The 24954-nt window shown below is 42.4% G+C and overlaps 1 protein-coding gene across 3 annotated transcripts in view; it reads left to right on the plus strand.

Moving 5' to 3' along the window:
• The window catches only part of ARAP2 (ArfGAP with RhoGAP domain, ankyrin repeat and PH domain 2), a 1740202-nt gene that overhangs the window by 459924 nt on the left and 1255324 nt on the right, over positions 1 to 24954 (plus strand). For all 3 annotated transcript variants that reach the window (XM_069631830.1, XM_069631832.1, XM_069631831.1), the window contains one exon: positions 5382 to 5735. In XM_069631830.1, the coding sequence (XP_069487931.1) occupies positions 5382 to 5735 (354 nt within the window). The remainder of the gene's footprint in view (positions 1 to 5381; positions 5736 to 24954) is intronic.

Genomic DNA, 24954 nt, shown 5'->3' on the forward strand with positions numbered 1-24954 from the left:
TGTTCAACTTTGCCAGTTATGCATAAAGGCGAACAAACCTATATAGAAATGCAGGAAAAGAGTTTGTCAATTGATGGTGTGAAGAATTGACAGGCTTTGTGTCCCAATGAAGACCAGTCTAAAAGGTCTAGGCATCACGTAAAAACTAGCAGGTTTATCTAGCAAGACGAGCCATCAAGTAATGGGTGCATAATCTGAGCTAGTTGATTTTTTTTTATCTCCACAGTATGTATTGTTGTGCGTGACTTGTACATTATTTTCATGTCATTTATAATTGTATATATTATGTTTTGTTTGTCTAATGAGATTAAGGTGATTTGTATGTGGTGGCAATATTACTTACACATTGATGTGTTTAGTATTTATGGTGCATTCATTATTTTTGTATTTCTGTTTTTTATTGTATGTTTGGAATGTACATTTTGAACCACTTAGAGGAAATACAAAAAATCATTTTTGTAATATATTTGTTTGTGTAAGTCTGGTCAATGTTACACCACCATGTTTAAAAAGTGGGTGCCAGTTTTCCTTATAAATACATTTGATTATAGGGATACTACCTCTTTTATAATTTCAATACATTGCTGACATCTGTTATAAGTTTTATGAGCAGTGCAGGTATGTCGAGCAGGGTGAAGAGTCTGCGTACACCCATTTTGTTGACTCGTGCATCCAGAATAAATACAAGCAGTGACCAATCGTTTTTTACGATTTTATTTTAATTAGAATAAGATCCAGACTGAGATTCAAACTATTGAATAGTCAACATCCCATGTACCTGTTTTCACAATATTCTGCTGCTGTGTGTTTTGGGCCCTTATACCGATCTTGCTCTCTAGCGATTGTCAATGTAATCATCTATCCTTTTTCGTTTAGGTTGCATTGATCAATAAAAAACATGAATCATGATGTGTTGACGATGTATGAATGGCCACATTATCAAATGGATACCTGGAAAATTGGCCACAACATTGTTAAACTGTACACCTATACTTTATGACTACAGTGGAACCAAACAAATGGAAGAAGGCACTTAGGCACTTGTTACTCCTCTCCAAAATCAGATGTCTGGATCTTTGTGAGCAAGCTAGTAATTGGAAAATTTTAAATTGCTGTAACCACTAAACTATTAGAAGTTGATATCTCACATCTTCAAATCTACATCAAATCAACTATTTGTTTGGCATAGATTGCAAGCTTGTATTCAGCTAGCATTCAACATGCATGTGTTAAAGGCTTGGTGCTGGTGAATATGCCATAACAGCAGTGGGAGGCAGAGAATTGTGGCTGTGTCAGTTCACCTATATTTTTGGATCTTTCAACAGATTGACAATGTCAACAATTATTGTCTTCTCCAATTCTGGCCCAGACCAGAGAAAACCATGATATTTACTTGTTTGTTTTATTTTATTCAGAACATTATCAAAAGGTCTGCTTTCCACCATTCCTATCGGCTTGGAAACCACGTATGTGTGCAGTAACCTCAGGGATATACCCTGACCATTCTATTCATTATATCAATTTGATCTCTTGCAGAATTATCTTTGCAATGTTCTGCTACAGTCCCCAGATGACACCTATATACTGCTTTAACTCTTACCATTCATAATTGTTTGTCTGCCATTTGAGGCTAAATAGGTAATTATAAAGTGAGTTTTACAGTTCTTATTGAAAATAGCGGCTAAAAACAGGTCAAGGTGCATTAACAGATCCAGTAGCCTATAGCCCTCCAGTCTTCTTGCATAATCACATCTTGAATAAAAATTGATAGCATCTCACCCACAATGGATTGCAATGTATTAAGTATTTGCTAAAAAGCCGACCTTATCAATGCCATGTGTACTTGTTTATTGTTCCTGCTTTTGTGTAACAGATGAACTATGGAATTGGCGAAAACAGCTGACACTGGACACAGGACACAGGAAAGAATGGGGTTGGAGAGCATGGATGCACCGGCACCGTTGATAACGGTTCCGGCGCAATTACGAGTTATACTTGTGGGGGCCGCACAGCCCGCCAGGTAAGACCTGGTGGGCTGTCAGCCACCTGTGAGCAAAACTCCCAATTTGGCGGGACAGCATGAACGGTGCCGGTGCCTTACCGGCACCATTCATACCGTCACTGGCAGGGTGGTAATGAGGCCCAATTAATGGTTGCCTTTTTATTTGATATGATGGTAAGAAAATATGTTTTAGGCTTTTTCCTAATACTTTTCCACACATGTTTTCCAATCAATCTGGAAGAGTAATTTTCACATTTAGTGCATGATGTGCATATGTGATAAACCAGTGTCCCCAGGTGTATCTGGCTAATGTATTAATTTGTTTTCAGCACATAAGAGATAGAAGTCTGATTGTGTTGGTTTTGTGCATGACTCTTTCTTACTCTTAATTCTACCTACTATCATTACTTACAATTATGCATATTATGTGAAACAGGAAAATTAAAAATTCTTATGGGCTCATTTTGGTGGGCATCCAAAATTTGCCAGATGGGCTAAACTATGCAAAGATAAACATTCTGGTGGCCTCATTCCAAGTTTGGCAGTGCAGTAAATATATGTACGAAACGTGTTACTGCCAATAACTTTGCCAGTTACAGAATTACCACTGTTTTCCTCCAAATTATAATTTTTTGTGGATTTGCTGCCGGCAGAAATGCAACATGGTAAATCCGATGATTTGTGGAAGGACACATGGAGGATTAACCAACTATTTGTTGATGGAGCAAAATCTTCCACTTAACCTCTGAAAATCGAGGGATTTACTGTACATTCATTCTGCTGACAGTTAATATGCCTAACATCCTCCATGGAGTCCTCCAGAAATGGGGCATTACGCTGCCCTACCACCACTTGTAATCCCATGGTAACCGCACAATACCAAGTAGTGGTTACAGTAACTGTTTTTTGGCGGTCATTTGGCAGGAATTAGTGCCAAGCTTGGAATCAGGCCCTGTGTGTTTTAGCGCATCTGCGCCATTTTGATCTGACTCCCTTGATGGAGCAGGGCACCATTCAAGGAACTGGTATGCATTTCTGCCCACATCATTTTATAATGTGAGCAGAAACACATGGACCCCTACATAATCTGCATGTCCTTTTTCATGTGCAAAATGCTAGCTGAGTCTGAAATGATCCATGGTTATGTGAAAACTACCGATCACACTTGTGCACACATGTACACACTGCTGTGTACCTAAGACAGTCATCACAGATTCCTCAGAATGCACAGAGACACATATATTCTCAGCCATAAAATGAATATATTAGCATTAGTATATAGACTAGGGCTGAGTCTTATGTTATTTAAAATGCACCAATGATGTCACTTAGATAACTGTAATAGTTACAATTTATTTGCTATGGCAAATATTTCCATAGATTGTTACTGTCATGCTTCAGTAACCTTCACACATACTGTTTCCTTTTATACATGCTACTGTATTTTACATAAAATAGCCACATCAATATGGCCCCAGCTACAAATCTTAATCTTAGTATAGGTCAGATTTTCAATGATAATAAAATGAGTACCACCTCTAGAAGTTAGTAATAATTCAGTTACAGCAGACAGTTACTGGAATTCTTACAGTCAATTAGCCTCTAAATAGGGTGGCTTGGAGTCCCGGGAATATTAGTAGCCTTGTTTGGACTATAGAGGTTTGCTTTTCAGTTTGTTTTCCATAATGAATGAGGAAGGTTCTCAGTCTTAACTGCCACAGAATTTGCAGATACACATTAACTGCTAGACCAAACAAATGAAACCAAGGTTTCGTACATTGGATCTGCTAATTGCTAACCACTAACTGGTCAAAATGGATCCCGTTATTAGGGGCACAATAAAAGTCAATGCAGATTAGAATTGAAAACCTTAAACATAGAGCATCTTACCACTTGGGTCCAATATAAAGCAGCCAAATCCAAAATTAAACACAAATATAAGAACTGGCTAAAGGCAAATAAGAAACATGGCATTGATGGAGAAACCCAAGAGGTAGCTATTGGTGAAGAGTGGCCCAGATACTATGAACATTTAGAAACTTGACTTTGAATCACAGATATCCGAAAATAGTGTATAGATGAATCTTGGTTCATGAGTCAATCACCCAATCATTATTGAGCAACAGGTATTGCACAATTTATGTGAGGGACAAGCACCCTGGGTGACAAGAACTTGATTCATATTGAGGAGAACACTCCATTACTAACATTGAGGAAATAATTAGGGGACTGAAAAGTTAAAGGCCCTGGGTACAGATGGGATGGCTAACATTACCTAACATTATCAAGGCTAACCAGGAATAATGTGCAGGAATCTTTTATGTCCTCTTTCTTTAATTTGTCATAAGCCACATATAACAACAATATACAAGAAAGGGAATAGAGACAATCCTAACAACTATAGACCCATTACGTTATCAGACGTGAGTAGTAAAATATTCAAAATGATAACTTTGCTACAGGCGGCATTACAAACTTGGGTAATGCTCTAACGGGCTGATTTGCAATCTCTTGAAACAAGTGATGAGCATGAAGGGTTACCATTTGAATGTATAACGTGGTGTAAGCAAGATGAAAATGCACCTGGCCCAGATATTCCCACATTTAGGGGTGCGTTTTCCCCCAGGCTTGTTTAACCTATACACAACAAAAGTGCTAGGTTCGTTGTTTATGGCCAACACATTTCCCAAGATGGATACCATGCAACCCTAATCAAATAGATGTCCGTCTCTTACCATCATGCAATATAAAAATGCATTTTTAATCTCATTAACAAACTTGAAGTCATGGGCCCATGTCATGGGTTGAGAAGGGGACTTCATCTTGTAGGCTGTGATGTGACAAACCAACTACCTTGCTCACACTTTAAAGCACCTTCGTTTTGAATGTGACTCTACTCTCTAAGATTAGAGAGTGTTGGTTGCTTTGTTCATCATGCCCAGAAGTTACCTTGAGAGTCTTCCTGGAAAATCAATGGTAACAGGACACCAAACTTCTCCAGTCTGAGCGATGAGTGAGTTCACTAGAAGTTTAATGATCATGATGAAAGAATGGTCTCTTGTCAATATTGTGTAAGGGTGGTTGTCCTTTTTATGTATTGTCTTACGTAATTTAGCTCATGTGTCCTTGTTGCATCTTTTGTTTTTTTTTATTGACTGATTTATTTTATGTGTAAGATTTAATGAAAACCTTACACATAAAAATACAACAAAATTCATTGTAAAATACCTTCGAATTACAGCAGGGGTTTTGTTAAGCTAAGACACCTGTGTTTCTAGTGATCTTTTGCATACAGTAACTAGAAAGTATATTACATGACACCTATTCCAGTCACCCTCAGTGCTGAGTTAATGTGTTTTTTGGAATGTTTACACAACAGGAAACGAATGATGTCCACCTACGATGAACACAGTGAGATGTGGTCTCATGAAAGAACCAGTGCACCCACGGAAGACTTTGCAGGAGAATCAGAATACTCCACGGTAGCGGAGTGTGCACGGAGCCTCAGAGTGAAAGACATGGAACAGCTAAAAAGCAATTCTTTTCCCCGTGATAGAATCCAACAGGGGAATGTCTTGCGGTATTCATCTCTCTCAGGTGGTCTTGATGAACCAGCTGAAAGACAGATATTATTCACTAAAGATGACTCCTCAATAACGCCGTATGCTTGCTTCTATGGATCCTCAGCAGAGAGGAATAAGACGGGCTGGTTGGATAAACTGTCACCACAGGGGTATGTATTAACAAGTATTTATGATTTCTACATGGATGGTTGCAACAGAACCTGAGTGAAAGAGTGAGGGAGATGGTGTGGTTGTCAAGCGACAGGTTATCACATGGCTTATATATTACATGCCTGGCTGTGAGGGATACGGAAAGCCAGGTTAGCCCACAACCTAACCATACTTCTCCAGGCAGTGCATCATGACATATATTTGCTGCATGTAGTGCAGGTTCTGTGGATTAGCCCCCTACTGACTGCACAGGTCTAAACCTTTGTGATGAGAAAACAATGACTAAAGAGCGTCTACCTGTGGAATTGAGCAGAGAAGTGGATTTTTCTTTAAATGTAAAGATTTCTGCTAGCAGCGAGATATAGGGTTACACATACAGTCTGGGAAATGGGATCGCTGTTCTCTCAGCTGTAAGGCGGGGCTTCTGTAGGTGGGCAATACCAACAGCCAGTGGATTTTCTTTGTTTTTTTAATGGGGGAAGCTCTTGTATTATTTGGTAGTAGGGCACCGGGGCAGGAAAAGCGAGCATGACCCATTGTGTTTTTCTGGTTTCAAAGGGGAATCCAGGTAAAATAGTCACGTGGCTCGCCATGTGTTTTTTACACTTTTAAGCTGACACACATAAGGGGGCCATTGCCGATCTCATACCTATAATTGGCCTAAGCATGTGTCTTTTACTTATATGCCTTACTTAGATACTTGGTTCCACTGAATTACTAACTGGGACTGTCTCAACTACCTAAATATTCCACTTGTACCTCTCTAAAGACATGGGATATGTTGAACACTGTTAGAGAGTGTGGCATTTTGTGGAAACTAAAGGATAGTTTATATTTGTATGCATCGCTCAAAGTCTGCGAGGACCAAGTACAATTAAAAGGTTCTCATTTTACCAATATCAGGCAAAAGTGTGAGTTGTCCTTGGAGGTATTCTTAGCTTTATGTTGATGTTACATATATACATATAGACAGCCACAGTAGATGCACTTTCCAAATAAGATGTGTTCTTAGTTTGGTTCCTTTGGCCTGCAGGAATTATGCAGATGTCTGTAGCAGGTGCCTTACCCACTGAGTTTTTTCACTTTGCTTGGAAGTTCCATGCCCAATGGGGATCTCCAAAGAAGACATGTAACCACCTTAATTAAGCCATTGAGATATTCGAACCTATCACCTGTACATTACAGTACAGTACAACATTCCCCATGTTATTCTGGGAGTACCTTTTGACTCCAAATTTGTTTTATGCATTCTAGTACTTGTAGGTTTGCTTTTCCAACTATGAATCCAGAACTTGAGCTCCCAGAATGAAAAAAAAAGGTAGGAGTGGATGAGCGCCTCCATAAGGACATGAGGCATGTTGATTGGCATTATAAACGGTCATTCGGTTTAGTAATTCAGCTCTGGAAAGTGCCAATTTTTCTGCGACGAATTTCCCAAGTATATATCCTGCTCAATGCCTTTCAGGTGGAATATACGCATCCGACCAGCATTGAATAATCACCACACCTGCGTTACACTTTGAAAGTTGTCAAGTTTGACGTTAGCTTCCCTTCTCCAGGAAACCACAAGCTGACATGTTCTGAACATCCCAACAGGCAGGACAAACACTCCTCTCCCTTTAGCCCATTCTCTCAGCGTTTTAAATCAATGAAGCACTGACAACAGCCAGTTAACTAAATCCTTTAATAGGCATCTAATAATATTTTCTCTGACTCCATGTCCATGTACAGAACATGGCTGCAAGCACAGTATTCAGCTTCAAGTAGCCAAACAAAGCCGGAGCTGAATATCTGCTTTTCAATCTGAATGTGGCCTGTTACTTACTTTTAAGGTTTGGTGCGCCCCTATTTTATACTTCCAAACCATGTCATTTAAGGTCCTCCACCAGTGATCGGGAAGATGAGGAGAGCATTACTGAAGAGACCTGGATGGATAATGGGAAACTACATTTCTTCCCGCATTCCATCCCAAATTGGGGGATGCTGATCCCAGTATCAGTGCCACAGAAACACAAGACAGTGACAGCATAGACCGTCATAATTCTAGGGCATATGTCCTCGTGATGGTGGTAAACAAGACCAGCTGTAAAATTGGTGTGTACACACTGTTGCTGTACCAATAACTTTAACCTCTGGCAACATCATTTTAAAGACTGGAGGGGGGTGTCTGTACTTCTGCTCTCTATATGGCAGAGAAGAGGCACAGAGCACCCCAGCCAAGATTCTCTATTATTGGTATCGTGGCGAGCAACCAAGCTTTAACTCTTAGGAGTTGATGCAGGCTGGTTCTTAAGTACAGTGTAGACCCCAATCACCCACAAGGGAATGTCCACACACTGTATTAGTGAAGACTCAGTCTTTATATAAATAAGGTCAAAGGTTACATACACAATCACGATAACACACTTTGTGCTCCGACAATTGTAAAATTGTAAATATATACAGTTCTAGGTGGCACCACTATTACTCTGATTCCATTAAAATGCATCAACTGTACTCAGTTCAGATAGCATACAAATCAACACAGTAAAATGATATCATCCATAGACTTAGGAGGAAAACAAGTTGGTTAGACAATTTGCAGAATACTGGGCCCCTACCACTAGGCACAGTTCTATATGAGGATCCCCCACCTGGGCACCTGTAAATGAAGATGCACTACAAGCCTAGTCCATGTATTGTCTATTAGAGTCGTATTTCCTTCTATAAAAGTTCTACTGCCCCAATGTACCTGGTTTCGTAGAGTTCTTCAGTGATTCATCGACAGGCCCTTCTTGAGTGCACTTCTTTTAAGGCAGGAGCCGCAGTCATCGAGATTCCGTGAAGAAAGAGGTGAATGTTGTCGTAGAGGAAACAGCTTCGATCTTCGTGGTGCTCGTTGACGAAAGCTTGTGAACGTCCTGCGAAGAAGAGCCGTGCAGTTCACCTCAACGATGAGTGTTTGATGCCGCAAAGAGTCCATGAAGAATTTTGCCCAGCAAGGGCGTCAAGTCATCAGTGTCTAGCGTCTGCGAATGGGACGTGACCACGGCTGGCTTCAGTAACTTCGTCGGCATCTCTGTGGTCTTCGGGTGACGGGAAAACACTGGCGGATTCTCCTCGGTCGTCGGCGGCCTTGACTTTCTCTGGCAGGATGAAAGCGGTCGACAAGGGTGAACAAGGGAGTCCTTGGATCAAATGTTCTTAGGCAAAGGGCACACTGCGGCTGCAGTTGGCAACAGCGGTTGGCGACAGTGGACTGCTGTCCGGTGCTTCTCTTCGTTCTCCACGGTGGTCCCCTTCTCAAGTCGCAGCCTTTCGTAGGTCTGTCTACCAAGGAGCTTTGGCAAAGATCAACTGGTGCATGATGGTCCCTCGTAGCTTGGGAAGAGGTCTCCTAGCCAGGTCTTCTCTTGGATCAGTTATTGAAGGCACAGCAGCGTCCAGATTGCAATGAAGGGAACAGCGGTTCACCCTCTTCTTCTGCCTCGGCTTTGAGAGTAAGCATCAAGTATCAACTTCAGCTTCTGAATGATTTCTAGCAGTGAGAGACCCGAGATATAATGTTGATCTCCCATTAATTCTGCTGGGTCACACTCAGGCAACCAATCACTCCAAAGGGCATTCAGGCAGTCAGGCAGCCAATCAGGCGCACGGTGCATTCAGGCCATTCTTCTCCATCCAGACACTCATAACACAGAATGTGGATTCGGACCAGCACTCTGCCATTCAGCACTACACACTGCATTCATACCAGTTTCGGGCAAGGCTGTCTCAGTCATTGTGTCAAACACCAGATACTAGACACCCATAACACAGAATGCGTATTCATCACACACTCCATTCACCCAGGTCCCACCCCACGGGCGTACCCACAACATACAGTCATTGGGAAGGCTCCAGCCAGTCTGGCCTGGACTTCCCCAACAACACCATGTATGGAACTTCCACCCAACAGCCAGTCAGGGGGAAGGGACAGAGTTAGGGCTTCCTGGGACTTCGGAAAGAGTAAGGTAATAGGTGATAGAAAAAGAGGCCATGGGGCCATCTTGTTTCCATCAGTAATCCACTGATTGCAATGACAGGGTCTGGGCATCCCAACATGGATGATGTTCAGGTCACCTGTCAATTCAGCACAGAGCTGCCACCAGCCCATACCATGTTCTGTGGGCCACACATAGGTGCCCAAAAATATACACTAGGAGTACAGGGTCATACTCCCACCCGTGGGTGCCATAAGGGTATCCCAAGGGTCTATTCACCAAATCAAACACAGGAAGAGCTGCACCGCCAGGAGTCCCACATGAACTCCTGCATGGAAAACAAGACAGAACACATGGTAAAAAGCAATAAAGGACAAGGATTCAGAGACCCTGTCCCTCCGATGCATTTCCAGCATCACAATCATAATACCCCTTGATGGGGTTTGGTAGTTTGGTTTTTGCATAGATTCAGCTCTAACATGAGGGTGGGTTCATCATGAAACTCTTCTCTTCATTCAGGCTCATTGCTCAGAATAGATATGCAATCATTGTGCATGTGCATCCTCTTTCCTGTAGGAGTGCAGCAGAAATTGAATGTGCACCCCATTACATGCAGCAGTGTTACATTGTGTGTTTGCCTTGTTTCCTGTTACAGTGCAGCAACAATTAGATACATACACCCCCTTTCTTGTGGAAGTGTGACAGAAATTGTTTGTGTCCTTGCTTCCCCATTGACATGTGGCACCCATTGTGTGTCACTTTTAGTATGAGACTATGGTAAACATTGTGCATGTGTCCCCTTCCTGGTGGGTGTGCTACACATTTATGTGTGTGAGTGATTCAGTAGGTTCACTGAGTACAGAATTATGTGTAAGCAGGGACATTTTTCACATACCCCTGTGCTACAGTCTGATCCTACACGTACAATATGTAAATGATTTGTTACAACACACTCTAGGCTGTCCTGCCTTCTGGTGGGATAAAGGCCATCCTCTGATTCAACTATGATGGGCTAATGCCTTCGAGTATACTGTTGCTCTTCCTGTAAAAACAAAGGGATCAAGACATAGACTGCAAAGGTTCTCATTCATTTTGATGAATGGCATTTGTTTGAATTGAGGTACAGAGATAGAGGCGCCTTAAGATGTTAATGGCAACAAGGTCTAGTGCTGCTGATCACACAGACTGCTTGGAGACCATATATTGCAGTGGGTCATCAGCTTTTCTGAACTGGCATTTGCCACGTATATATAGATACATACATACATATATATATATATATATATATATATATATGCACCCATCATCTGTGAGCAGTGGATCGGCTACTGACAGCTATTGCACCTATTGCACACACAGACCCAGACACACTGATGAGTGCATAACCTAGGAAGTGATGATCTACCCCACTGACATTTTACAGTCCCTGACTAGTTGTCAAAAAGAGAGTCTAAATAGGACATATGCTTTGTGGAATATATGCAATTGGATTACACGCAGGGTGTGAGCTTGCAGGTGATGTTTCAGTGTGTGATTGCCCCTCCATCTGCCCATCTGGCTCCACGCTGGAGCATGCGCTCAATTTAGTATCTGTTTCCTCGGATGTATCTCTTTGTCTTTCCCTAGTAATAAGGTGGGGTATAATAAACGTCTTGGTCATCATTCCCATTGCCAGATTCCCTACCACGATTGCCATCATAGGATTCATATGTCAAAAGAGTGGAACAGATGAGGGTGATTTAGTTGGTGTCGCAGGCTCAGACACATTCTGTACCTCTAACATGAGTGATGGAAAATGACATTGCTATCAATGTCTCCAGGCAGATATCTATAACTTATGCTACAGGCTGTTAACTGGGTTATGGACCACTTGATTCTGGAACTGTAGGTTGTGATGAGTTATTTGCTTCCTTATAGCACAAGAGTAGCACGTGTAAGTGTGTAACTTCAGCAGGGGGTAGGAGCCATCAAACCCCTCTAATGTAGGGCCCGGTTGGCTAGAAGAGGTTTTGTCAGGAATATATGATTCTGCCAGGTTGTATGTGATCTGATCAATAGCAACCCTGGAGAGTTTCATATCTTTGGTGAGCCACTATCATAAGTTCTTTGCATGTTTTTTGTCAGTTATTAAAATAGAACATCTTTAAATAGGGGATTTAACCTCTAAATGCACCCATTGCCTCTATGTATTTACTAAAATGAAAATAGACATGCATCAAAAAAAAAAATCTTATTATTTGCACACATGTAATCAATTCAACCCTACGTCTCAATGTGTGATTAATATATTGATATGCCTGAATGTTTTATCAGTTTGTGCAATTCATGTAAAAATAAACAGAGCAAGGCTCAATACACGCTACATATACACTTCTCACCTTTCACGTTATCCCACCAATATAGACATAAGACAAAACAAACTACGCAATTCATCAACACACATGTTTATTAGTACTAGTTTCGACCGACACAAGCACTACTTCACTTACATACTCCACCTTATTCATGATGCACCAATATCAAATGTTTTTTTGTTTTACGGTTGGTTGATATCAAAGGTTAGACAACAACAGGCAACAATTGATGTCAGAAAATAATGGGAATTGACACAGCAGCAAGATAATGGTGTAGTCTTTAGGGATAGCAACGGACAGAGATGGCTCTGCGGCTGGGTGTAACCAAGTTTCGGTTATGGCCAAGAAATCGAGATGGTTGGTAGAGATGAGATCAGATATGTGAAGCACACACCGTGGGTAATAATAAGCAGCGCTCAGATACCTGAGGGTTTGTAGCGGGATATACATGCTAAATTATTATTATTATTATTATTATTATTATTATTATTATTATTATTATTATTTATTATTATGTCTAGAACATGAGCGATAAGAGATCTTGAGTTAATGAGTGCTCCTTTGATGATTGGTTCACCAGAAGTGGGTGTAGCAGTAGCTAATGTTCTAATTGCAATCAGTGATGTGATTGGGTTTAACACCTGGACTGGTGGCAGTGGTGAAGAGTGGTTTGCGCTTGGAAGATGAAGTGCAGGGCAGGTTAAGGCTCATTATGTGATTAAGGTGAGATACTAGTCTAGCATTCCTGATGCTTAGTGGCCAAGGTAGATTTGGCGTGGGCAGAGATGCGTAGAGATAGATCCATTGTGCTGGAGTGAGGGGCAAGGGTCACTGTTGGCAGTTACAGAGTTATAATTAGACACTGGTAGGTTGGGCTTGCGTGGGGGCAGAAACCTAGTAGATGTTATAGTATTGAATAGAGGTAGGAGAGTAGCCATAGTTAAGGTTACTGTACGTAGGGTAGCCATAAATGACCAAGGACGGATAGCACAGGGCTAAGGTCCAGTAGGTAATGAGTCAGGTAGTAGGTAGGTGGAAAGGTAGATGCAGAACTATCTTAGTTTTTTGCTACTTAGTCTCTGGGGGTTGTTTTATAAGGCTGCTCTAGCAGTCCCTCTATGTTAATCTCAGGAGGTAGTCCCAGTGTGTTGCAAATCAGATAGAAGAAGGGGTAATGACTTAAGCAGTGCTGCAATAATTATGTGCAACAGAAAGGGGCTAGGTGAAAGCTAAATCTAGCAACAGAATAGTCAAACAATAAGTAAAGTCGAGCCGCAACATAGCGTAATGATAGTACAGCAGATTTCAAGGGAGAAGACCTAGATTGACAGTTTGTACGCAAGATATTTGCCGTAAGTAAACAGCTCTGGATGTATGTAAATTAAGCATAGCTCTGGCAGGCCCAGTCGGCAAATCTCAGGTAGAAGTCCTGAAGTGGGTCAGACCGTATTGCGCAGGGAGTAACAACTCATGCCACACTGCTGTGGGAAGGTGTAGCCGGTAAGGGCAAAGGGACAGTTAGCTGTTAAAGTTGGTGTGTACTCAAAAGAGGCACAGCGGACATCAGTTAAATATACTAGCAATAAACAAAGTGAATTGGCACAGAAGCATAACAGCATTGCAGCAGAAATCAGGAGTTGTGGAGCACGCCATTTTTGCGAAACCGCAGAAGCCAAAGAGCACACTGACAACACAAAGAGCATCAGGGTATGAGGTGATGCTATCAAATGCAGCGCTGAAGATAGTGAGGTGCAGACTTGTCAACCCATCAATATTCCTAGCAGATGTTCTACAAGAAGGAGACTATGCACACGACTGCACACAACTGCACAGAACATATACACATATTCAGTGACACCCAATATGTAGCTGAGGATGCACTTGAGGTGGGAGACATCCTCTATATTGACAGATCTTCAACAATTGACCAGACAGATGGGCTCAGGCATACAGGAAGTGCAGTTATAAGACTGAAGGAAGATGGGACGAGTGAGGTAGTAGCCAGTGTGCAACTACCAATCCATTGTTTAACACAAGCAGCAGAACTGGTGGCCCTAATACTAGCACTAGAAAAAAGCAGGAGGTGACAGTGTACTCTGACTCTGCTTATGTGACATCCACAGTGCACTCTGGACTGTCACAATGGCTCAGAAAAAGATTCAGCAGGGCAGACGTGACACCAGTACAACATGCACTTCTATTGGGCACACTGATTGAAGTAATTAATTACCCAGCTCGGAGAGCAACAGTGAAGTGCCAAGCATGCACTAAAGGGTAAGATCCCATTTCAAGGGGAAACAAAGCAGCATATTTTGAGGCAAAATGTGCAGCAAACTTTGGGGAGCTATTTGAAATGTAGACAGCTCCACATACTCGAGAGTGCACCAGGGACATGGTACTAAAGGAGGGATACAACGTACTGCCAGAAAAACAGATTAAGTGATTGCAGGGAGCTGCACCCAGGAAAGAGAAGGAATTGTGGACAAAAAGAGGATGTACAATGTCTCTGACAGATGCCTTATGGCTAGAATAACACAGTGAGAATGGGCATGCCACTAGTATTACTGAACACTGCACTAGCACAATTGCACTATCCAACACACATAGGGAAAGAGGTCATTGCTGCCCGCATTGGAGAACCATGGTTCTGTCCTAATTTGACAGAACACATGGCTGAATTTGTTAGTAATTGCTTGATGTGCATACCTTGACCAGTATGTCCATTCCACCATTTACATGTTGACTATGTTGACATGATCTAAGTGTGCCAAGGGTGCCGCTACATGATAGTTGTTGTTTGTCCATTCTCCAGGAGGCCGGTCCTGCTCACATGCTGATGCCCTTAGAGCGGCCAAATTCCTGGTCACAGAAGGGTTCCCAAGATGGGGCATGTGTGTGGTCCTGCGGTCTGACAAAGGCTCTCACTTCGCAATTAAATGTTCCAACACACCACTACATTGTTGGACATTCAGCGCAAGTTTGCCTGTGCATACCACCCACAAGCAAATGGAATGTGTGAAGTCCTGAATGGTCTCCTAATGGAGGCCGTAGCCAAAACACAGCAGAGCCAAAATTGGCTCCACTGCTTGCCTCTTGCATTGTTTACAATGAGCAATAATCCTGGGTCTGATGACCATTTAACGCCCCATGAGGTGGTGACAGGACGGCTAATGCATCTCCTGCTGGCTCCTCCCACAAAAGTACTGAAAGACTGTGAGAATAGTGCAGATGTGTTTGGACAAGACATGCATGAGTACATTTATCTCTCACTAGATACAGAAACACCGGGGAGGGGGTACAAGACAGCAGAGAGAGCAACTGTGACAACGCACCACAGGACTCCAGACTTAAAAATCCAGTGAACGTAGGGGATATTGTACTGTTAAGGAACTTCATCCGATGCTGGAATGCACTGTGGAGAAGGTGGCAGACCATGCTGTCAAGCTAGAGGGGAAGCAGGTCTGGAACCACCTATCTGACATCAAGCACTATTAAGCAGCTGCCTCACCTGGCAATGTGATGGACAGGGCCAAAGTCCAGCAACTGTTAGAGCTACAAGCAAACCTTGAACTTACAGTGGAGGACCCCCCAATGCTTACTCATTCACGGGCAGCAGAGATGGTGACCAGACTTCTTGTAGACATAGAGTAAGGGAACACTGTCTATTTGTTATTTTACTTCCCTCACACAATCAACGTGAAAGCCGATGTAATTGTTGAAGATTGTTCATGTTACCCACTGCCAACCACCCAGATACCTTCTCAAACAAATTTGTCCACACTGTGAGGCGACCCAGTAGATTCATAGCCCAATCCCCCGAAGTACACTACCTTGCCTTTATAGAGTATTAGGCCCAAACATATCCAGAGCTCGAACACGGCAATCCCCCTATCCTCGCCACACCGAGAGGCCCATCAGTAAGAAAAGTGTGGGAAGAAGTGTTTGCATTTGCTATAAGTGATTATTTGGTCCGCGCGGCTTAAGTGTGCTTACAATACTAAAAAGACAACACATTTCTTTGCGCATTTCAGGTGTGCAACTATATCACCAGGCTGCAGGAGGATCAGCAGCACAGGTAAAATTTAGTGAAATAATAAAAAAACACAGCTATCCTGTTGTTCCTCATTATTCCTAGCGGGATTGTAGTGTTTATATTTTGAAGGATTTCTATTGTTGCCAATGCTACCGCTGTATCCTCTACTAACATTCCCCCAACCCAAGCAGTTGGAACGACCATGTCAGGTGGACAGTAAAACACTGCTGATACAGTAAGGAGAGGTAAGCGCAGTGTTGACACAGACATGAAAGGGGTAGACATTTATATCACCAACACTGCTCGTTTCTCTAATAACATGTGGTACAAACACATGACAAAAGTAGGTAAGGAAACAACCCGGGAGAGCAGTTATGTATGCTCATTAATCCCCTATGCCATGAATGACTCCAGAACGTTCATAGCAATTGAAATACAGAGCACAATGCTTGATGTACTTCTCAATGGTGACCACTAGAGGAAGATTCCAGTGGAAGACAGCAACACTGAGATGGATGCCCTGAGCAAAGTTCCTGTATGAAAATAATTATATAAAGAGATTAGACATGATGAACATTTATTGGCAGCTAGATAAAGCAATACACTAAAGTACTGAAGAATTTGAGAAGGGAGAGAAAAAGACTATCACCCTGAAGGAATTGCTGTGTCCATGGACAAGAGTGAAGGAAACAGGCGGAGAGCCTGGAGCCTGGATGCTGGGAGAGAAAACACATACTTGTGTATGTCTAAGTGTACACAGAAGATGGATGGAGGAGTGGATTGGTAGGGAGCAAGGCGCTCACACTAGCACAATCACCAGTAAACAAGGTACAGGAAGAAAATGAGAAGTGCCTGAAGGAATGCAAGGCAAGTGCAAAGTTACTGGCATGGGTGGAGAATGAAGCGGGACCCAAGCCAATAATACCACTGAAGACTTCAGCACTGTGTTATCAGAATAACAGTGAAGTTGAAGTTGGCGAGAATGTCAGATACAGGAGCGTAGAGAAGCATGCAGCAATGAAGACGGGCACAGCAGTACTCATGCACCACTACGCGTGATGCAGATGAGGCAGGCAATGGGCAGTGATGGATAAAGTGGAGCCGATCCCAGGCCTCTAGATGCAGGCTTCAACAAATGTGCAACAAAGTGTTGTGACAAGCGGGACATGGTTGCATAGGCAGAGGTGGTACACACAAGTTACAATTCAGATACATAGTCGTTCACATTACCTTGAAACGGTGCACAGTGAGATGAGATCCATTTCGGATCCCAGGCCTGGGGATGTTAGCTATAGCCAATCACAGTTTAGTACCCTAAGGGTAGGTAGCAATGGGCGTGAAACAATTTTAGGCCCACTTTTCTACAACAATGTTGTAAGTTAGATTTTTGGGAAGGGACAGCCCAGCCATATAGGTACCCGTATAGGTTATTACACTCTTGATGGCAAAACCCATGTAGCGATAGATAGAAAGGCCCAAGTGATGACAGAGTAGTGACGCGTTTCCAAGACAAAACTGGCCTGCGTGCCATTTACTGTGTGACATGCTGGAATCTTTCTGAGTTCTTGTATCAATCCCTATTGGATTTGTCTGTAATAAACCGTGGTGTGTACTTGCCATCTGACTGAGTCCTCCCTTTATTCTGGGGAGGGTGTTAGGTACTCCGAGTGTGTGGACCCCCAGCATCAATCTGGCATACCTGGGGGTCGGTCCCTAACAATATAATATTATAAGCCGCAGTGCGACACTATGCTAGTGTATGTTGTTTTGGCTTTTCAGATAGAAGTTAGCATAGCCCAATCAACATAAGATTATATTTTATTTGTTAATTTATCTAAGAAATGTAAAGAGGTTTTGCCTAGGTCTTTCTTTATTGCATTGCATGCAAGAAGGTACATAGATATTCTAGCTCAAGACTGTGAAGCACCTTATAAATTCCACAGGTTCTGTAGTTATTACAATGTGAGAGCACTGCTCAGTTTGAAAAATTGGATGTCATCCCAAAGAGAATTCATCTGGCCTCAAGCCCCCTAAGCATACCAAAGCCTGGCATTTTGACATAAAAGATACATTGCAAAAATTGCCATTGCAACTCCAGAAATGTAAAGAGGTTTTGCCTAGGTCTTTCTTTATTGCATTGCATGCAAGAAGGTACATAGATATTCTAGCTCAAGACTGTGAAGCACCTTATAAATTCCACAGGTTCTGTAGTTATTACAATGTGAGAGCACTGCTCAGTTTGAAAAATTGGATGTCATCCCAAAGAGAATTCATCTAGCCTCAAGCCCCCTAAGCATACCAAAGCCTGGCATTTTGACATAAAAGATACATTGCAAAAATTGCCATTGCAACTCCAGAAATGGTCCCACCAAGATAACATACCAATGCCTGGAACTCAAGAGGTACCGTCTACTGGGTTACAAGAAAACATCCAGTGGGGGACACCGCCCAATAGGGTAATTGTTTACAAGTGATGTTGTGATGTATAGATTTCTATATGAGGTGCCAATGCTGGAGAGGGTATTGGAGCTGACACCAGTGAAAATGTTGACTGTGTTGCATGCAGAGCTATCATGCTGGCAGCAGTATTGACCAAAGAGCTAATATAAACACAGAAAGCAGAAAGATGCTTGGCATGCAGCTTCTTTTTTTCCAAGTGGACTATTCTTTGGACATTTTAAATTTTGACAACAATTTTTGAAGATTCTTTTTAGGGTTTACCAGTGGATTATTCGTTGGCCATTTATATTTTGATACGATATATTTGAACATGCTTGTTCTTTTTTTTCCAAGTTAATGTTTCTAGTGGATAGTTCCTGGATTACAGTTTTGTTGTCCCAATTTTCAAAAGTCCTCACACGTTAGTTATTGGCCTTCGAAATTAGATAGGAAGTGAGTTGGGATACCAAGCTGGTGTTCATATATTCTCAAATGAAGCGTTTTGCTTATAGATAGGTTTGAATGCTTCTAATGTTTATATTTTTTTTCATAGGAAGAAATACATTTTTATAAATGTCAACTTTTTTGTGCAAGTGTACATTTGTATTGGCCTCACTAAAACGCTGCAGTGGCACTCTAATTTAGGTACATCTTACAAGGGTAAGTTCTATTGTCAATCCTCCTGGCTATACACCTTCCAGGTTCGCATGAGGAGGTTGTTTGCGTGCTGAAGTGCATGTATGCTCACATACACTCTTTGAAAACCTGCATCAGGTATAATTCCCTGCTGCAAAAGCTGCCAAAGCGCTCAATGGACAGTCGAACCCTACTTCTAGGGTGAAGCATAGCCTCTTCCAAATGGTGTGTCATTAAAAAGCACTTCACACTGACCAGAACGTTATTTGTTCTTAAAAGTTATACGTCTCATAAATATGGCATCATGTGTGTCACGTCTTAGAGAAAAATCAAATCATTTGAACAATGGTTTTAAAATAATGAAATAACAGTATATTCTTGTGAGTTTATGAACTATATATGTATCTTTGGTACTGCATAACTCACTAAATCCACCAATTAGCCATCTCGAACACTCTGGATATATTCAAGTAGATCCTATGTTGCATTGCTATTGAATGAATTATAACATGTTCTGTTGTCTAACTGGTGTATCACTTTTACTTTATGTTTGGTCATAGACTGTGTGATGCATGTATCTATCTGCATGTTTCAATATGATGGATTCATGTTTGTCCATGATAGAGAATGTTTTTCTCCCTTACATTATTTCTAGCCTCTTCTAAACTCTTCCAAAGGCACCAATCTCTGTACTAAGGCAGGATATTGAAGGCATTTAATTTGACTGGGGCCTCAGTCTTTAGAACAAGCATTGCACATATGGGGAGGGGTTGCTTATTGACTTGCTGGCTTTGGGGTTTTACTGGAGAGTGGCAGAGGAAAAGACTGCAACATTGTGAAAGGATTTCCTTTTTGAGTTTCAACCATTAGATTATTCTGTGAGGCTTGACAAAGAAAAAGGCAGGTGGAATGTGGAAGTACTGCTTAGTGGAGCCCCACCTTTACTGTTTATGAAGGTGTGGCATAGAAAAAAGAAGGAACATTTTAGGTGCAATTGCTTAATGACTTGCTACCTCTGGGATCTATTTGGGTGATTACAAGGGAACATACTTAGCAGATGAGGCCATAGAGTGAATCACTGAGGCAGACAATGCAGTTATGAAGGCCAGGTCACGAGAAACTAACAGGAGCATTGCCCCAACAGGAGCAAAGCTGCAGATACACAAATAGATGACACAAGCCTGTGTTTATCGCGTGCCTGTAAACCTCTGCATCTCTCTTCCCAACGTCTTTATAGGAACTGACTATACTCATAGTTGTGTCCCGATTATTGCACCCTGTTACTGTTTCCTTCCGTTGCTTCAATCTTAGTTTGCACTGTATAAACCCAGAACATAAATATCTACACGCACACATAGGGTCAGTCCTGTGTTCTCCAACTTTACCTGATTGGGGTGGAGATCAAAGTAGTATTGCAATGTACTTTTTCTTAGAAAAGCTATGAATTTAAATTGTAGAAATTAACAGTTTGTGGCATCCATGGCAAAACTATAAATACTTTTTTCTAAAGCCTGCATATGCTCTGCCGAAATGGTGTAGGGGCGGAACTACTAAACAAGACAGTCATATTTACCACATCAGTTGGTTTGCTTGTTTCTGCTTTCCAGTCTCCCCCACCCCATAGTCTCGATCTGAATTGGTGGAAGTTCATGATACGAAATGTGCGGGACCTTTAAGAGGGATCGAACCTTGGGAAGGAGGGCACGTGGGAGTGCTGAGGAAGGGGCAGGGGATGGAGACGGAAATCAGACACGGAATAAGAAAAATAGGTGTTTGCAGCATACCCCGGCTCTGCATCGTTATTGAATATTCGGGGCCTAGTCACCCTAACACCTTTGTCACCCGAATCTCTTCCCGCATCTACAAATATTGGGGAGGCTGATGCAGCACGAGGTGACTTTCTCTATCTAATGGATCTGTTCTCATTTCAACCTCACTTGTGTTTGAACCGCTACTCAATTGTATTCATGAAAATGGCACATCTCTAGTTTTGTCAGTGCTATTCAGTTTGACTGGAATACACATGACTTCTTCCATTATCCTGCTATTGAAAGAAATTGGCCGTCCAGAAGAAAAACGGAGTTGCCGTAAATGGGTCAGTCTTCAGCTTCTAAGCTATATCTTCTAAGCCTGTGGCTAAGACTATAGCTTCTAAGCCTACGCATCGCAATAGTCTTCTTTTGACCATACGCTTTCATTCTAAACACACACTTGACAGTGTGCCAAAAGCTAATTTCTAAGATACAGACGAAACTTTTCGAATTCTAAAGAATATCAAAAATAATCACTTAGGTTACGAGAAAAATACCTTGCAAGAAAGTACGATGAAAATCTGATTCAAGAAATAGTGGAAAGAGTGGAGTGGACATCGAGAGGGAGATTGCTCATATCTATGACAAATAAAGTGAGTCCTCCACGTGTGTATGCGATCACCTATGCAATACAGAGTGTTAAGATCAAACAGGTAATCAAAAGACACTGGCCCATGATGCGGGTGGACCAGATACTAGAGAGATTATTGCTAGATCCACCAGTATTTGCGTATAGAAATAGCCAGGCCCTGAAAAATACCTTAATACGGGCAGAATGAATGTCTCCAAATAAACTTAAAACTTCATTCTTAGGTACACAGCCATGATACAACACCCAACATTGTGGAAAGGTCAGGAAAGGGAATGAAAACTCACCTACATATAGGAAAAAATATCAAATTAAGACACTCATGTACATGCGATTCGGCAAATGTGATCTATGCATTAAAATGCCCATGTGGGCTCCTCTATGTGGGAATGACAACAAGGAAGGTGACGGTCCGCTGGACCGAGCACAAATCGAACATGCGTATGACGAATTTAACATCTCCAGTGGCCACCCACTTTTTAGAGGTAAGACATAATGAGGTAAAAATGAAATGTGCAATTTCGGAAAGGGTGCTAATGCCAAGGTGGGGGGAGGGGAGGACATAACAAGATTACTGTTAGGACAGTTTTTCTGAAGTCCAATTAAGGGCCTAGCAAAACCATTCTACTGAGGCAGTACGAGACTCCACTCTTAGTATAAGGCTGTACCACCTGAGTTCGGAATAGCATAGACAGAACAGCCAGGCTTATCTTAGGAGGGAGAGAGGGCAGGAGGTACAGTACAAGTGAAATTGTAATACAAATGATCCAAAGAAACACTGAAACACTATGGGCCTCATTACACGGTAGGCGGTAGGGGTTTACCGGTACCGGTAAGGGCACCGGTACCGGTAAACCCCTACCGCCTTACTACGAGTTCCCTTTGCGAGACCTGACTTTAACGGCTGGTTTTACCAGCCGTTAAAGTAGGGTGCCGCAAAGGGACCTCGGAGCTAATTACGGTACCGCAATTTGCGGTACCGTAATTAGCACCTTCCCCATTCCCATTATGCCCTATGGGGGCAAAAATGGGAATGGGGAAGAGCCTTGGTGAATGGGGAATTACCGCCCCCGCTCACCTTGGAGTAGGGCGGTAATTCCGCCATCCACCAAGGCGGACACGGTAAAATACCGGCGGCAACCATGGCGCTATTAGCGCCATGGTTACCGCCTACTGTGTAATGAGGCCCAATGTATTGTAAAAATAAAGGATTTATTTAAATACAGGTAGGCCCAGATAAGTCTAGGGGTTAAGTAAGTACTAACACATTATATGAAATCACAATATAAAACACAACAGTACTCAGACCCAAGTATAGACCTTATTTGGAACACCTAACAGTAGTTCTAGGGAAGTCAAAACCTTGTTATACACATTTAGTATAGGTCAAGCCTATTCTTTGGGAGTAAAAGACCAATGGTTACTTTTAGATTACTTTTGGTAATAGAAGGAAGTAGGCCCTTGCAGTTGTACAGTGACTCTTGGAACAAATCACATAAACAGTCAACTGGACAATATACTTTTGGTGAATAGTGAAACACGTATTCTAGGTGCAGTAAAAACCTATAACTACTTTTGTCATAACACACAGTTATACCAGGTGAGTAAAACCTAAGGATGTAATATACAATTACAGATGTTTTGGAAATCAGGGAACCCCAGATTGAGGTAAGCAATAACTCTGGTAACTTGTTTTGGATGGCACAGAGCTAACACAAGGTAAGTAAAACCCACTTACTTTAACTTCACAATGAAGGGGAAAGTAAAACCCAATGTCACACTTTACTGAATAGTTATTCTAGGTAGGCAACAACCTAATGTAGACTTATTAAGGACAGGCTAGAAGCAAGTCAGGGGAGGCAAGACCCAGTCGGGGGACACTCATACAGTTATCCGAGCAGGACTAACCTGGTGGAACCAACAGTTGGAGGACACTCATACAATTACCCTACAGGAATAATATGGTGAAACAAACACATTACATTTGTAAAGAGGCACAACCTAATCACAGGAGAGTAAAATACCTTTACATCTACTTTCTTTTAGACTGGTAAAACAGTGGCTAAGGAAGAAAAGATGTTAACCATACTTTTAAGAATAGTGCATCACACCTTCAAGATCAGTAAGAACTTTTGTAACTGTTCACTCTTAGAATTACAGTTACCAACCAACCAACTCTTTACAAGTAAGTAAAACACTTGATTTCTTTTCTAGGCAGAAGTCCCAATCCCTTCAAAGTCTTTCCCTTAGAGCATGAGTGTTCTCAGTAGCAGAAGGGGGGTCACTAGGACTAGGACTAGTGACCAACAGGCAGTGTTAGAATAAGTTCTTTAGTAGCAAAAGTCAGAGTTTCCTTATGAAAACTGGCAAACAATTGTACTTTACTTCTAGGAGTAAAAGAGGGTCCAGGTGCTTCACAGAAGACACCCCAGCAGGATTCTAGCAGGATTCTAGCAGTGGGACTGGGTGCACTGGATGAGAGACCTCCCAATCAAAGAAAACACCCCAGGACTACACAGAAATCCCGACAGGCTTAAGGTAAGTATATACCCAAGCCAACACAGTACCTCAGCAATGAAGAAGAGATTGCAGCAGGAGAACTGCAGGGACTGCAGCCAAATACCCGGTCAGTGGATTCCTTGTCCTGGAGACTGAACACAAGACCTCAGAAGGGTGGCTGAATGCGGTTCTGTGGGTTTGGCGCCTTTTCAAGGAGCACAGAAGAAGACGGACGAAGAAAATTGCGGTTTAATTCTCGTCATTTGAAAGGTCCAGCACTCTTGTTAGGGGACTCTTTGGACTCGATTCGTGTCTCTGTAGATCCACCAGGATGCCCAGGATGCCCAGGAAGTTTCAGCGAGATTTGGAATTCAGAGGACCATGCACCGCACAGTGGCTGGAGGTCCCAGGGAATTGGGGTATTGCAAGAACGCAAGGTCGCAGCAACCCGTGGGATGGCTCAAAATGCAGGTCGTCTTGAGTCTAGTGGGTCTCGCCAGGCTCTGGGTTCGGGTCGTCATTTTCGGAGACCCCAGGTCGATCGGAAGGAAGGGCTGCAGCAGGCTACGGTTACACAGCAGGCTCTCCATTCGCTGGAAATCATTCCCGCCGCTTTTCCTTCGTCATCCTCTTTGGTTTTCTGTTCCAGTGGTCGACATGACTTCAGCTCCCAGGTTTCCAGTATTTATCAGGAACTGCAAAACAACCTCTGCATTCTCTCCCCGCATTTTACAAGAAAAGGACGTTTGGCTGTCCAATCAGGACAGCCAACCCCCACTGGGATTTGGCCCAGTTGAAGGAAGGCATGAGACAAAGGAGGGGGAGGTTTTGGACTCCTCCCCCACTTCCTGTGCTTACAGACTGACTGGAGCCTGGGCGTGGGATCCAGGGGACT

Source organism: Ambystoma mexicanum, chromosome 6q, assembly GCF_040938575.1.
Source record: "Ambystoma mexicanum isolate Mex_15411 chromosome 6q, UKY_AmexF1_1, whole genome shotgun sequence".
Lineage (NCBI taxonomy): Eukaryota > Metazoa > Chordata > Amphibia > Caudata > Ambystomatidae > Ambystoma > Ambystoma mexicanum.